General features: G+C 42.9%; 1 protein-coding gene across 1 annotated transcript in view; it reads right to left on the reverse strand.

Moving 5' to 3' along the window:
- Nucleotides 1-2375: 2375 nt before the first annotated feature.
- The window catches only part of LOC135386869 (uncharacterized), a 29455-nt gene continuing 16228 nt past the window's right edge, over nt 2376-15602 (reverse strand). Inside the window, exons 2-4 of the mRNA XM_064616384.1 lie at nt 7394-7489; nt 4651-4865; nt 2376-2890 (exon numbers count right to left, since the gene is read on the reverse strand). Coding sequence (XP_064472454.1) covers nt 2633-2890; nt 4651-4865; nt 7394-7475 — 555 coding nt within the window. The 5' untranslated portion in view covers nt 7476-7489 and the 3' untranslated portion in view covers nt 2376-2632. The remainder of the gene's footprint in view (nt 2891-4650; nt 4866-7393; nt 7490-15602) is intronic.

The raw sequence follows: 15602 nt of genomic DNA on the forward strand, positions 1-15602 counted from the left end.
ACTTTAGCGACATAGAATGAAAGAGCGTGGCCCTAACATTCTGCCAATATCAAGTTCTTACGTCGTGTTTCATTTTCGGCCAGCGGTACAGGGCTGCTTTTTGGCGCTATTTCTTACAACTTTGCGCCTAGCTAAGGCCACTTTTCGCACAAGCTGGAAGGGACAAATACATTCAGTGTGTTCTGTACCTTCCATACTTCAAAATCCCATGTTTTGAAGGCCGACCACACAATAATTGTTGCCCAATTTAATCCCAAATGCCGTAGTTTTGGTAAATTTGGCCGTTTTCAACGGGATTTTTGAAAATGAAGTGGTCGGCCGAGAACAATCCAAATAGGTGGAGATGACATATCAATATCTCTACTAAATCATATAAAAAATTGAGAAGGTACTTTTTGATAAAGGCGAGAAAATATTTTTTATGTCCCACATGGTTACGCGAGGGCCGCACGAGACGGCTCCCTGTGCTTTCAGGCGCGCATGTGCCTAGGTTTCACAAGCCGCGTCTTGCGGCCGGATATGCGTTTTTTTTTTTTTTTGCCAGCCCTTTTGTTAATCAAATGTGTAGTTTTTATTGTTATCAGTGCATTGGTAAGTATTGTTAGTGGGTGTTTCTCAGAGTCTTTCATTCGCGGCGTTTTAAAGTGGAGAAACCACAGCGATGCTTTCACACTCACAAGGAACATTATGATTAATAGCAACGCAGATCACGTTGTGAGCGGATAGCTTTTGCTGCATTGTAGCGTCCAAAAATGCGCCCGTACATACCTTTAACACATGGCCTTGAAATCGGCTTAGGTGAGCTCATCCGCGGCTCAGCTGATTAGGTTATGACCGTCTTTCTCACATGTGGTGCATGCCGGGAAACCAAAAAGGTTCTTATTGCTCCAAGTTTCTTGCTGAAGTCGTTGTGTTCAACAATGGCCGAAGTATGAACGTCAGCAAATGCGCGCGTGCAAAATGAAGGACTACGGTATGAAAGTGCGTGGCACGCACGGAAACTCCAGTCGGAGCAGCGTTCAAGACCTATCTTTTCGCCGTACAGAAGAATTGTAGCAATCACTTCTAATGAGATACTCTACCAATGGTCGCCTATGCTTTTTAACGTTTGAAAATAAAACATGAAATAATAATGAAACCGTTGTGCATTCATTTACGTGGGTATCATTTTGCTCTTACTTCAAACTGTTACAGTCGCGAAAATAAAATATGTAGACAGTCTGAATTGCAAATAAACTGTTTTTATAATTCCAGCCTGCTTGGGTGATCAGCAGCAGCCAGCTGTTCAATGTGAATAAGATTAGCAAGCACCACATGAACGTCTCGGGCTAGTACGCGGTAGTAGCATAGATGTGACTTAGCTGAATATAATGTCTGTTCTGGTCCCCCATAAGGGTTAGGAAAACTTCACCACACGGAAAAACGTTATCCCCTTAGCGAGGCGCAAAGTTGTAAGAAATAGCGCTAAAAAGCAGCCCTGCTTCGCTGGCCGAAAATGAAACACGAGGGAAGAACTTGATATTGGCAGAATGTTAGGGCCACGCTCTTGCATTCTATGTCACTAAAGTCCACCTAGACTCGAAACCCTGCTCAGTAGGTAACTTTTTTCGTAGCATGGTTTTCGCGATTCTGACGAACTTTGACCCCTCCTAAATCGACAACAGTTCAACATTGTCCAGTAAAACTCGGGAAAATGTCTTTATTTGCAATAAGGAGTCCATGATAATTTTTGGAAGCAAAACTGAGGGGGGTCGAGCACGACCTTTGGGTGATTTCGCATGGAATGACCCAACTGCGTATCACACGAGAAGTTCTTCCGAAACCCGTGTTGGTAGTGGTAGAAAAGGCGATTAGATTCGAGATGGGAAGATAAAGCAGAGAAGATGACGTGTTCAAGTACCTTACAAGGCACACTAGTCAATGAAATAGGACGGTAATTGAGCGGAGATGACCTGTCACCTTTTTTTTGAAGATATGAATAATCTTAGCCAGGTGCCAGTCATGAGACATGACACCTGAATTTAGGGACTGTGTAAATATGTGTGATAGAAAGATGGCTGATATAAACTTGATATTTTTAAGGATTTTGAGGTATATAAATAATTGGGGATAAATAAATAATGACCGGTCCAGAGGTCATGCGTCCAGTGGGGCGGCGATTTGTCCTCGAAGAAAGTTAAATTAGGCCGACCATAGGTTGGAACCCTTTGCACTCAATTTGTCTTCCAATTGGTCCAATTGGTGTCTGTCTTCTGGCCGTGGTCGTGGTCCCTGTAGTCACCCCTTCAACGGGATAAAACTAGGCATTGGTATAGACGCCCTTTCTGCTCGGTGTGCTTCTCGGATAGCAAGAAACCAAAGCGAGTCAGTTGTAGTTCACATATGGCTATTTATTTGAAAATTGACTAATTTATTCATAAACCAGGTTGCAGTTTACCTTTCATTTACATCCAGTTTGAGCAGCACAGACAAAGCTGGAGGGATAACTTTGCGGAGCAATATTCATTATTATGAGCAACACTGATGGGTTCTCATTGTGGATAACATCAGTGATCAGAAGATGTTCATATTGATTCGACGGAGTTTCTCTGCGCTATCAGCGTCGTGGCTTCTTATCGCGTCGTCATAAGGTTTACTTCACAAGCTGGACAATGGGCCACACCAGCACCTCGTACTGGCGGTGACAGTATTCTTGCCCATAGTACCCGATAGAGACACATCCTAGAGAGGTGTGCAGTTTGCCTACAGTGAGGGTGTCATCGTGATGTACGCGACCAATGTAGAGAAGCTCGCCCGTTGATGTGTTTCCGCCCTGAAGGGAACCAGTGGGTAACTCCCCGTCGGCTCCTTTAATCCAAATGAGCTGACTGCCGCTTGTACACTCCAGAGCCTGTGTTAGAACAAAGCGTGTAGCAAACAGTTGTCGACATCATAACTTAGAGCACATAATAGTATGTACAACCAAAGCCATGCATCGTCATTTCTTCAAAGCCCTCCTCGTGATAAAAGGGCTCCGGAGTTCATCTTTCTCACAGAGTGTATGAGAAGTAAAAAACGAAAAAGAGAAAAGAGTTTTGCCTCACTTTCTTTGAGATGCATTACTGCACGAGTGTTTAAAGCATCCCACGTGATCTCAAACGCGCTTCAAGGCCCACCATCATGTAGCATCACCCACACAGCTCATCTTATAGCGCTGATTTACAGGCCCGAATGCTGATGGTGCTTAGCGCACCCGATATTATTTCTAACGTCGCCTCACTTCGGATACCTTGGTTTAGACTTTTCAAGTGAATCAAGTTGCATGCAAACAAACTACTCGGGTTTTTATAAAAGCACGTTTAAATTAGCACAAAATACGGTTATTAAGATAACAATTAAAATCACGCAACCACAATTTAAATCAGTGACCGATCCTGTAACCACCCTGTATAAAACCTTTAAATTTCAATTGCCATTAAAATTGAATTGAAATTGGAGAGCCCACAAGTGCAGTAATTATATTACAGTTTTGATGAATGCGTATAAAGTGGGGAATAAAGTGAGCATCACATTACTAATATGTAACACGTTTTATGTTCAGGTATTTTGGTACGTAATACTAATGTTTGGCTGTATAGTACAAGCAACACTAATACTAGTAATAATTTTATGCTCAAACCTAAAAAAGTAACAAAAATTAAACGGATAACTAGACTTTAAGTAAAAGTAAGGTAATTACATGTGAACGTCTGAAATCGATGTTGCTTATCGCGCTTTCATTCGGAGTATTCGAGACTTTGCTCTCTGTGCAGAACTGTAATGACTCTGCATTGTCTAAACAGCAAAATGTAGCCGTCGAGGGCTGGGTCGTGAGTTCATGGCATAAATTCTTGAAAGGTCGTACCCTGTGATAGGGCAGCCTGAGGGATGGGCACGACAGTAAACAACACAACACGAAGTCTCAAATGAAGCACCTCTCTCTCTGACCTCTCTCAACACTTAAAAATAACAACAACAACCGTTATCGGACATCCTTGTCGTCAGCAAGTAAAGGGATAATTGAACAGAGTTCTTGAAAACCGGAGTGACGCCATAACTTAGGAAGTATGGACGTTTGCCTAATGCTGCTTACAGAGGCTGAGAGAGTGTTCTCAAAAGTCAATGTAGGGTCGCTCATCCTGCCAGAATTTAGGTGCTTGGAGAACACGGAGTTACACTCGGAGTCAAGGCGGCTTAGGCGACGTAGGCTCACGTTTGCTAAGCGCGTACCAGATAGTATTGTACTTGGCGGATAATTGACCAATTTATTCAAAAGAACTTCTGCAATATTTGGCGTGTGATATTCGGGATCATGACAGTTACCTGTCTTTCGGCAGAGTGAAAACAAGATATAATCGAGTCGCTGCTGCAGTGGAAAAGACCTATTTGATTATGTCAGTAATTATCGTCTTTAACTATGCTTACTAAATCGAGCAAGTCAAGCGACACACAGCGCGCTATTGCTAATACTATCTACTACTACGGTAGTTACGGTCCATTAACATTTGTTAACGTTTTTTTTTGTTTTTATTCAGCGATGGAGCCTGTGAGTCGTGCTATGCGCCTTGTGGGCTTGCGAAAAATTGAAACGGTGCTCAGTGAATGTGCTTTACCGTATGTTTCTTGTCTCACCTGATATTTGGAGAAAGAAATCTCTTTTCCATCAGACCCTATGAACAGGGTGTTGTGCCAAGGAATAATCTTGCCTGGAATGACGCCGCCTTCATAGCTAGCCCTTCCGACGTACATGACTCGACCATTCTCATGGCCGCCAATAACACCTTTGTCCAGCCATTTGCGACCGCCTTCTTCAACCCACTGGCATGGCAGAGTTTGGTACCCCTGGCCTGCGAGAACTAGAGGTATTAACCACCTACTACATTACAACACAGTCATGAACTATCTACGAAATTATAGTAAGAAATTCTGCTATATGAGATTCAGATTCAGATTTATTTGACAAAAACAATATTATACAAGAGGTTACATCATACATATACACTAGGACCCCCGTTGATTACGAATCTTGGCAAGAGACAACTCAGTTAACAATTAGAATAAGAAAAACGATAGAGATTTACAATCAACATGGATAACAATGAACTAGAAAACAGCTAACACACATCAAGATCAAAATTTCTATGAAAAGATTACGTATTATGAATGAAATGATTGAGCATTCTTCTAAAGGAAGGAAACGTAGCTGTGTTTCTTATATTTTCAGGTAGAGAATTCCACAGTTTCGATGAGAAGTAAAGAAACCGAGAAACACCATAGTTTGTTCTGGATTTTGGTACTGAGAGAAGATTCAGGTGAGATGATCGAGTGAATGCAGTGTTATTATTGTAGACGATATCGATGTGTGGCATAGAAATCTGGCTATGTAGTAACTTACACGTAAGTAACAAAGCGCGATGCGTCACATGTTTACCAACAGGTAAACTGTTTAAGAGAGGGTACAGCTGCCGGACGCTTCCATTGCGTCTGATCTTCATGATGGTTCTGATGCAGTTATTCTGGGCTACCTGGAGATTGTGTAGTGATGATTGGTAGGTTATGCCGTAGACAGGCGCACAGTATGATATTCTCGAATTAATCAGTGAGTGGTAAGCAATAAGAAGTGAGGACAAAAGAAATATGTCACGGAGCCTAAATAATATTGTGTTTGAAGAATCGATACTTTTACACAATGAATCAATGTGTTTTTCCCAGGAAATTTTGTGATCCATGGTGATTCCGAGAAATCTTGTATGATTTACTCTATGTATGGTCCTATAAAAAAAATCTTAGCTTTTTATTTTCTACGGTGTTTATTTTTAGGCTGGAAAATTATTGGCAGGTTGCTACACCTTGATTCAGACGACACTGAGCTCGTTATCCGGTACGTTGAAGAGATTCAGCGTACCCTTCGTAAATTCGATCATGCAAATGTCCGCTAAAAACGCGAGCAGTCGATAGCACCACATCGTCTTTCCAATCCCGCGGTCCGATTGCTTCGTGGCATCAAAAGCTGTCCGTCTCGTCACTGGGAAGCATGAGACATTGGATACCAGGCGAGTATTGACGTAAATTAGGGCAACCAAATCCAACATCGTCTTGGCATGTCGACGAAAACCACAAGATGCGACTGCGATAAACTGCCACCATCGCGCGGAAGCTGCCGTCATGGAGATTTCCACTCCCGATGAACGCATACCCGGGTTCCTACGGCGCATGCTCCTGGCGGGATCCTTCGGCTCGGTCCACACGTCACGATGACGTGTCGCCGAGCCGGCCGTGGTCCCGTCAAGCACAGGGGTGGCATCCAATGTATTGCTCCGTAGACGAAAGCGTGCTGGGCGAACGCAATGCATCCTGGACAGATCCTGGTCGCACGTCACAGCAAACGTCAAGGCACACGTGACCTCAAAGATGGCGGCGCCCGAGGTCGGCGGCCAAACCGTTTGTAAACAATGCGGTTGTTGTTTCTGCGCGGCGTTTTGGATGTCTTTCGATCACGGTAATTATTTTCATCCGATAATCTCGCAGTAAAACGCGCAGTTTTGCACATAAGGCCTCGCAGTCTTGACGATTTCCAAAGATGTGACGACGACCGCGCGTTAAGACTCACTGAGCCGATGCGATGTACTTAAACTAAGGAGAAATGGGCTACCATGTTGCGGAAGAAGTACCGCATAGTTTACGCTGGCAAAATACGTCCATCTCTTGGCGTTATGACGACGGAAATATGTCGGTAAGCGGCAAAACGACATGTAAACAAAGTCACATGACCTCAAAATGACGTATTCTATGACGTGCGTCCAGGACAAGATGGCAGTTTTGCCAAAAGCACCCGCTTGAGGGTAGTTACAACAATGGCGGGTTTGTGTCACCCCTGTGCCATCAAGTTACCCGCTGTGTCTCCGCTCGGCAGCTTGCCACGGCGCGGCGCCAGCTGTCCTCCCTTCGCCGCTCCGTTTAAATTCGCTCCCGAGAAAACTCCTCGCGTGATGAAGGTAAAATTTTGGTTCTAGACTCGGAAAAGGGTCTACTTTCTGATGAAATCGAGAAAAAAATCATTTCATAGTCCCTTTAAGCGCGCGCACGCAGTACTAAAATTTTCCATTAAAAACTGTAAACATCAAGCTTCTGTCGTCTTGATTGCCGACTCTTTGAAGCTCTGGCGATGCTACCCGGACTTTGCAGCTAGAATTGTGGGGGCACACGAGATAAAAAAACTGAGCAGCGGTCTCGCAGTGTTGTGTACGGGACTTTTACGTCCGCTTATCGTTTCTGTTTCGGTAGGTTTGCAATGATGCTTGTCATTGATGAACATTGTACCCCTGATAGCGGTCTGGACCCATGAATTCATTTCTAAAATGCATATGGCACTCACCTGGATCACCTGCTGCCGTCGCATACACTGCAGTATCATGAACATCTGCGGCCAAGAAAGCCAAGATCCAGAGATAAAGCATTGTAGGACCATTAACTGAAAGCAATTGATACATCTAAGCAGATTCCAACCACCAGTAGGGAGTTTTTGTGAATAGCTTTTGACCACTTCATGAACTGATAGGGAGCGTGACATCTCCCCATGTGCTCGGGAATAACCAGGCACTGCAACGGGTGACCTTCGGAGGCGTTATGCACTCGGTGAAATTTAGCGCCTCTCCACTTCGAATTTTAGAGGGGTAGGAACAGACAGTGACGCAGCGTCCCACCTTCGCTTCGTCGTTCCCCCACCTAAGCTCAGAGCAAAAGGAGCGCGCAGTACCAGCCGTGCGCGTAACAGCCAACTGCATAGCCAGGAAAGCCGGTATACAGACTTTCCGCCTAACCTGCAAAATAGGAAAAAAAAAAAAGAAAAAGAAAGAAGAAGGAAACAAAAGTAAGAAAAAAGAAGAAGAAAAAAGAGAAAGAAAGCAAAAAGAAAATGATGTAGTATGAAGTTATGAGGTAAATTAAATTAAGAAATTCTGAAGTAAATTATGCGGTCAGCTCTACTTGTATTCCAAAACTTTTCCCATCTCTCACGATAATCTATATATTATTGAACTGCAAGAAATTCACTTTTCTTTTTTCTTCGGTTGGACCCAGAATTCCTGTCAACCTAAAGTTTTTCGACGGAAATGAATGGTGCATTTTAGATTTACCCCAACGCACCATCACACAATCGCTAATGTAAATATATTTGTTCATGTCATACAATTCTACAGAAATAAATCAAATGAGTCAATATACACAATATTGGAATTCTATAGATTTGATATGGAAGATCCTTTGGAATTGCTTTGGATAACTAATGGTTCTTTGGGACAGACTTCCTTTTTGCCCAAAAATTTCAAAACAAATTCCTGCTCTGGACTTCCTTTTGAATGTAAACACGCTTTGGTTTGAACATCTATTGAAAGTCATTGACTTTTCTTTTTATTACTTGCTCTACCCCCCCCCCCCTGCACATACTACGTTGTCTCAAGTTGCCTTGGCCACGAATTTAATTCAATTTGCTGTGAAGTGTTAAGGGACAGGAACGCAAAATCCCATGTGAATGGGTGTACTTTATTGAGTCACTTCATTTTTTAAAGCAATGAAGCGAGAATTTCCTTGGTCCCCCGTAGTCTGGTGCTTGCATACCTTCATCCTGCTCCTACAGGGAAAACACAATCCTCTGCATTTGATTTAAAACATCGAATAGCGTCTCCTGAATATTTTCAAATCCTTGGCATCTGTATTGATTTTTTTTTCGCTTCAACGCGGACACCAGCGCGGACAATTCTCACGTGCAATAAAGCGGACATGTAAAGTTTCAAGCGCATGGAGCAACACGTCTCTGAGAGCGGCGGCGTTGAGCAAAAAATGTCGCATCTTGCCCCGTGTCTCATCTTCCCCCACCTTACCCCATACACGTTTGTGCTACCATGTGAGCCCCTGGGCTTTTTTCTCTTTCCTACTCTAGGAATGTGTGAGTCCTTTATCGTGTAATCTATTACACTAATCCACTTTACGCTTGCAAGTAAAGTTTCGAGTTCCCGTCGGAACACCCTTTCTTGGCTGTCCTTGGACTACCTATTGGTTTGTCTTTTGAACATGAAGAAAAGTGAAGTCCAAAGGCAGTCAACAGATTTCCTTTGGCGCGACCTCTTTAGACTTTCAAAGGGAAAAAAAAGCCCAAAAGCCGCCCACAGCAATTGTTTTGACAATTGTCAATAGGAAATCAAAGTCAAAAGAAAAATCAGAGAAGCCAAAGAATGTTCAAAAGATGTCAGTAGACAGGCAAACTTCATTTTCATAAGGGATGGTCCGTAATCCAAAGTGCTATGGAAGTAACTGACACAAATGTTTCGAAGTTGGTCATTTAATTAATCGAAGTAGATACGAAAAGATTGCGATCTCGCGTTTCTGGTCGTGGAACTAATGAAACTAATTGTAGTCGTTGGTCTGCATACCCTGGTATATCCAGCTGAATAGCAACTTCGTTATCCAAGTCAATCCCCTTTTCTGGCGTGAAAGCAGCGCGGTCGACGCAGAGTAGTTGACGGTGTTGCCACATCTACAGATTCGTATGGAGACCTAGAGATTTTCGGCAACATCTACAGATCTCCAGATTATTTCGGAAATCTGCAGATTTTTTGACTCCATGATGAAACAAGCCTGAGCATAGCACGGGCTACACAAAACACACGACCATACACAACGGTAGCTGTGTAGGTTCCTTGATCCCATGCTCAGGCTTGTTTCATCATGGACCTCCTAGCCTGCGCGCGCTGTGTGATCAGATTTTTGGACAATGGCTAAAAAAACGTTGCGACGAGAAGCCAGATTCAGCAGTCGCCGGTGTCAGGTGACAAAAACAAACAAACTAATAATATTTTTTAATTCCCAGACAGCAAAGCCCCTGCGAGGATTCGAACCAGGTAGAGCCAAGCCATTCTGCGCACTCACCGATAACGTTCGCCATCACATATTTCCATTGTTCCGATAGCGAAATAGAAAATGTTCGGAGATCAAACGCAAAAAAATACTTGCCTCAAAACAATGTTAATTAAGCTGATTATATGTTTTAGTTCCCCCATATACAGATTTTTATTTAAATCTCTATACTTTTTAATGTCTCATTCTCATACTCTCATTCTCATACATACTCCAACGGTTGTGGCAACACTGATCGTGGTTGCTTGACGAAAACAGCGAAACTATGGCACCCTAGCCCGCCCTATGGTAACCTCGCCCGCAATAACGAAACCAAAGCCGCTGCTGAACAACAGGAAGTTGCAATGTAACCTGTATATTGAGCAAGGTATGGAGCACGGTGGTGTGAAAATTAACTTCGCCTGTCGATTGACATTGTTTAGACATCCTCCTTTTACCAGCTTAGACAGGCTTCTTTTACCATCCTTTTGACTTTGACTCTCTTTAGACTATTGGCAAACAAAGTCTGGAGACAGCCTTTGGATTTCCTTTGGTTCGATTTCCTTAGACTGCCACTTAAACAAAATCTGGAGACAACCTTTGGCATTTATTTGGACTGACTTCCAGTGGACTGCTTCCGAAAGCAAAATATAACGACAGACTTTGACCTGCTTCTTCGGCCAAAAGCCAGAAAAATTTTCAGAAGAGGTGAAAAGACAACAAAACGAAAAGAAACAGGTGATTTTTTTTAATGCAGTGGTAGACGCCGCGAAGCAACTGTGGCTATGAGCGGAGGTGATGCATATGTGTAAGACTATTCCTATAAAAAACCGGCTCAGCATGATAACTAATGATATTTGCCCTGCTGGTGGCGTGACACAACCTGTGTAGCAGACATTATTGCCCGCTGTAAGATGACAAATTTGAAAATTGCCATAGAACGCCCAGTCAACTTGTAGGTCCCATTCTGGCTATGTTTGCGGACTGGTTTCTGCAAATTAGCCTCATCACATGCGTGTTCACTTACAAATAAGACTGATGCAAGGCCGATCGCCGGAAAAACTTGTTAATTGCTCCTTTTGCACGAAGATCCATAATGGAAACTACTATGTATGTGCACTATTATCGAAAAGCACCATTTGCATCACAGCGCGAACCCAGTGAACTGAACATTATATTTCTTTGTCGCACTGTATAAGACTTGGCTCACGCAGACACACATGTACTTACAGTATTACTACAGGGGGTACTGAGCAAATGTGCAACATTTTGATGGCATCAGCAAAATGCAAGGCAAAGCCCGACATTCTTCGAACATTTGCAGCATTTGAGATTAAGTAGTAGTGCACTTTGAGTGGAACACTGACCAACTGAGACAGCATTTTGTCTCAAGTTTGATAGGTATTTTCTTCTTCTGTGCCGGTCACGCAGAAACAAACAGAAAAATTATGAAAAATTTCATTTCGTGTATTTTCAATGCGCTAGCTCGCCCAAAACTAACCGTTCTGAAGCCAGTGCGCTGTAGAAGTTCACATCGCTGCATATTGGTGGCACAAGACACACACAAAACCGAAACCTCCTCGCAGCAGGAGAGTTTGGTGGGATTCTTGTTGTGTGAGAGCTTCGTGTGCTGCACTGCTAATTTGTGAGGACACAAAGTTGAAGCAGACATGGCTCAGAATGGCTGGTTTTGGGCATGGTAAGCGATCAAAAATACATGGAATGAAATTAACGTGCATTGTGATTTTTTTTTCTTTTCTGCATGCATGACGGACATACCTGAAAAAATGCCAAGAACACTTGAGAGGAAATGCTGTCGATTCAAAACGTCTGAGGTACGGTAATGCTCGTCTTCTATTTTTCTGACGCTCTCGCAACATGTCACACGTGCTTGCTGCAACCTCTACAAGTGAAACATCTTCACACAAATGGCACGCTATGACTATAGGATACACTGTTCACACATATCAGTACTCAGTGTACAACACTTTTGTACTTGACTTCAAGAACAAGGCTCTCATTAACAATATACATATAATGTACTCCATCACACCCCAAAAAACATGCACTTCTTAGGATGAATGTGTTCAATGCATTCCACTGTTTCTGTTTCCTCTACCTGGACAAGTGTACGTGTTTCTATCTTCTTGTTCAGTAAGGACAGAACATCAGTGTTACCCGAAACAGGTTAATTTGCATGGAAACGTTTTGTTTTTTATTCTTTTTTTTTGTTTGCAACTGCAGCTGTGAGGATCACTGTGACTTTTACACATGACGGCTATTTTATTGACACACCCAAAGACTTCTCCATTGACCAAGTATGAGTTGCTGCGCCGAGACTTGTCCGGCTCCTCGACACAAATACTAAGGGCGTCAACAGACATCTTGCTGAGCAGCCACTCACTGACTTTTTGCATTCCCTTCCCATACACAAGAACATTTCCAAAGTTTTGGGCAAACTTATGCTGTCGGTGGCCCCTTATGATGTCTTCGAAGAGCTACTTAAATCTCTGTGGTTTAGATGCAGACGAGAACTTGTGGATTTGCACAGACATGAAGTACTTTTCACATATTTGTTGTCCAACATAACGTGTGAAAGAATTTTAGTAGCTTCCCATTCAGACTTTCGAATGGGAGGGCTGAGTAACCCCAGAGTGGACCCCAGATCTTGACGCTATCCAGCATGTGCAAAAGCAGGTGTGCGTTATAGGTAATTTTTTCTTTGCCGTACAGACTCTGATACTCAATCAAGAACTCAATTAGTTCATGATGGAGGATTGATATGTTGTGCAGTGGAACTGTTTCTGACAAGAGGACATGCATAATCTGAACAAACTTCAGCCAGTTGTAATAATACTTTCTCGGTAGCTTGTCCTTTAGAATGACTGGGGAAAAGAAAAGCAGGAAATTCCGCCACTCCGACGCCTTCCAGTACTTCTACTGTTTGATGGACCGTGCAAGCCGAGATTTCCCAAATAGACTTCAAACTGTGGAGTTTTAAGCTTAGATTGAGAACTTACCCGTCAAAAAGATCTCATTACAAGTTAAATTACCATGTGAAAAATGTAACTAAGTTAGTAACGAAGTTCTTCAGCCTAAAATATAACTCGCAGTTACTGAGGTACTTAAAAAAAGAACGAGTTACTTCCAAGTTACTTCGGACACAAAATAGTATTACCCAGGTGCAGCGCGCGTGAGCAGTTGAGGTAGACCTTGAGTTGCCTGCGGAGGAGTGCAACACGCTTAGATCGTTTTCGTTTATGTCCAACAAAAGTCTTCTCCCTGTTTTTAAACTTGTAAACAACTGACGTCATAGTGTTCGACAGCGCCACAAATTTGGTAGACTTGAACTGCGCTCGAAGCAAGAGGTGAACAAGGTCGCGCCCGAAAGCCACGGTCTTGACGGGATTACGATATGGTCCCTTAAAGGAACGCGACCCACAGTCCTGCTTTTCTTTCAATGGGAGGCAGCGAACAAGTGCCCGTTCGTTGAACCCAGCCCTCTCCTTCCGATTTGTTTCGGTTTCAGTCTGTCTACCAATGTCATGATGACGTTTCTCAGTTGAGGTCTATTCGAACGTTTTGCATTTTACTCCCTGTGGGCGCACAATGGTTCAGCTTCATTTCAATGGCAGCCGTTCTTCCTTCCTGAATAAAATACTGTGATATAATATCTATGGCAAAATGCCATGAAGGAACTGGAGAGAAAGCAAGAAAATATGTAGACGTGAGTGAAAAGCGAGTTAAAAGTAACTTGGAACTTAACTTACTTTGGCAAAGTTACCTGAAAAAGGAATGCGCCCCTTGAAAGTTACCACGGCGCAAAAGTAAAAAGTTAAGTTACAAGTTACCAAAAAAACGAACTTAGTTACAGTAACGGGTTACTTGTAACGAGCTATACCTCGAACTCTGGTTTGAAGTCCATTTCGGAAATCTTCTCGCCAATTTCGTACTTGCGTGGCCCCTTGTGATTGAACCACACCCATTCTGTTGCTCGCACAAAGCCAAGACACACAGCAAGCATATAGTCAACCACAAACCCTTTTGTGATACTGAAGTACGAAAGAAGAAGGAGCACGGTGAACCCCTTTACTCCATCAGTGGGCTCTCCAGTACTCTTTGCTTTCATAGTATTTGTCCTGAAGCTGTAATCAGTCCAGGGAGCACAGTTATACCTGTATTTTCAGAGCAGGTGGACGAAGAAACTGGGGAGGTTTCCAAGTCTGCTCATTTCGTGTGAGCCATGTAGGTCGTGACGTTCATAAACTGTTCCGTGGAATATTGATTTCTGTATGACCCATTACCCATTATCTCCAAAACAGCTCACCTGATTTCTGTTATTTTTTCATGTGTTGTAGAATGGAGTTACCCCAAGCTACTATACCAAAATTATATCAGTAAACATGCACATTGAGTTTGAGTGTGTACAATGTGCTATTTTTTCACATATTGTGACGTCCTTCCACTTGCAGCATACATGTGAAATGTGCACAAAGCTGAAACTAATAGTTTAGCGCAGTATATTGCAGAAGCAATAAGGTACGAAAAACTCAAACACGGTATGTTTCTGTTCAGCCATCCAAGAAAATGGGTCTTGAATTCTGGCTTCTTTACATGGGTTGCATTGGGTTTTATCACTACAGCCGTTTGCCACCTCCGCAGCACCTGTTCGATTATCTTGCTCAATGTTGACTAAATATTCGTTGAATGTGTTACAGAAGCGATCGCCGCTGATTCTCTCACCGGCTGATGCCATATCGTCGAGCCCAGAGGTTGTAGTTCGAATAATGCTATGTAAAGTTTGCCACATGGCTGCACAATTTTTCTGGCAGTGTTGAAACGAGACACATTGAACACGTCTTACCTTGTATAAATCGTAGAACGTGAAGAAAAAACAATGTGCAAGTTTCCGGCGATGCAGAATCAAAAATAACAAAGACGGTTAAGAGCATCAGCTGTTTACTATATACATTATCAGAGGAGGATCGGATTGTCTCTTGCGTACATATACTTTCCCACTATGTGTCCACGCAAGTGCTAGCTTTGACTCTTTGGCTATAGCTTTGGCTATAGCTAGACCAAACACTTTTTTAAAGTTCGAACAGAGATGTTCGTTGATAAAACTCGGTGTCCCGGTAATGAAGCCAAGGTCAACGGTTGTTAGGCGTTTTGCTCTTGCTTTTTCAAGCACCTTATCCCATTTGCTTTTACCAAGCACATAGACCAATAAGACATAAACTAATATACACCAAGCATACTTTTACGTCCCCGTGGTTTAACAAATTTTTGAAATAAATCATTTTATTCCACAACCTTACTGAACATGATTAGCTCTCAGCCAAAAAATTTTTGGAATACTATCCTTCCTCGTAGTGACACAAACATGACCTTGCGGGATCGTCAGTTTTGCGCAGGAGGCAAGTGCGCCGATACTCTGAATAATTCTTTTTCTTCTGTTTTTCCCGCGCGTAGTCCAAGCGTCATTAATGCGTCGTCGTGCAACCTTCCGCGGATGCAAAGGTGTTCTCAAGTGCATAGAGAGATGCAAACCGTCGTCAACATCTGGAGTTGGTGCGATCAACTCTAAAATGCTTAAAACACGAAATTTATCTCCGCAGAATTGTTAACTCTAATACTGTTACAATCACTATCGTCAGGTGATCTCCAACTGACTGGTCAATCGGGAAGGTCAT

This window comes from Ornithodoros turicata, chromosome 3 (assembly GCF_037126465.1).
Source record: "Ornithodoros turicata isolate Travis chromosome 3, ASM3712646v1, whole genome shotgun sequence".
NCBI classification, from domain to species: domain Eukaryota; kingdom Metazoa; phylum Arthropoda; class Arachnida; order Ixodida; family Argasidae; genus Ornithodoros; species Ornithodoros turicata.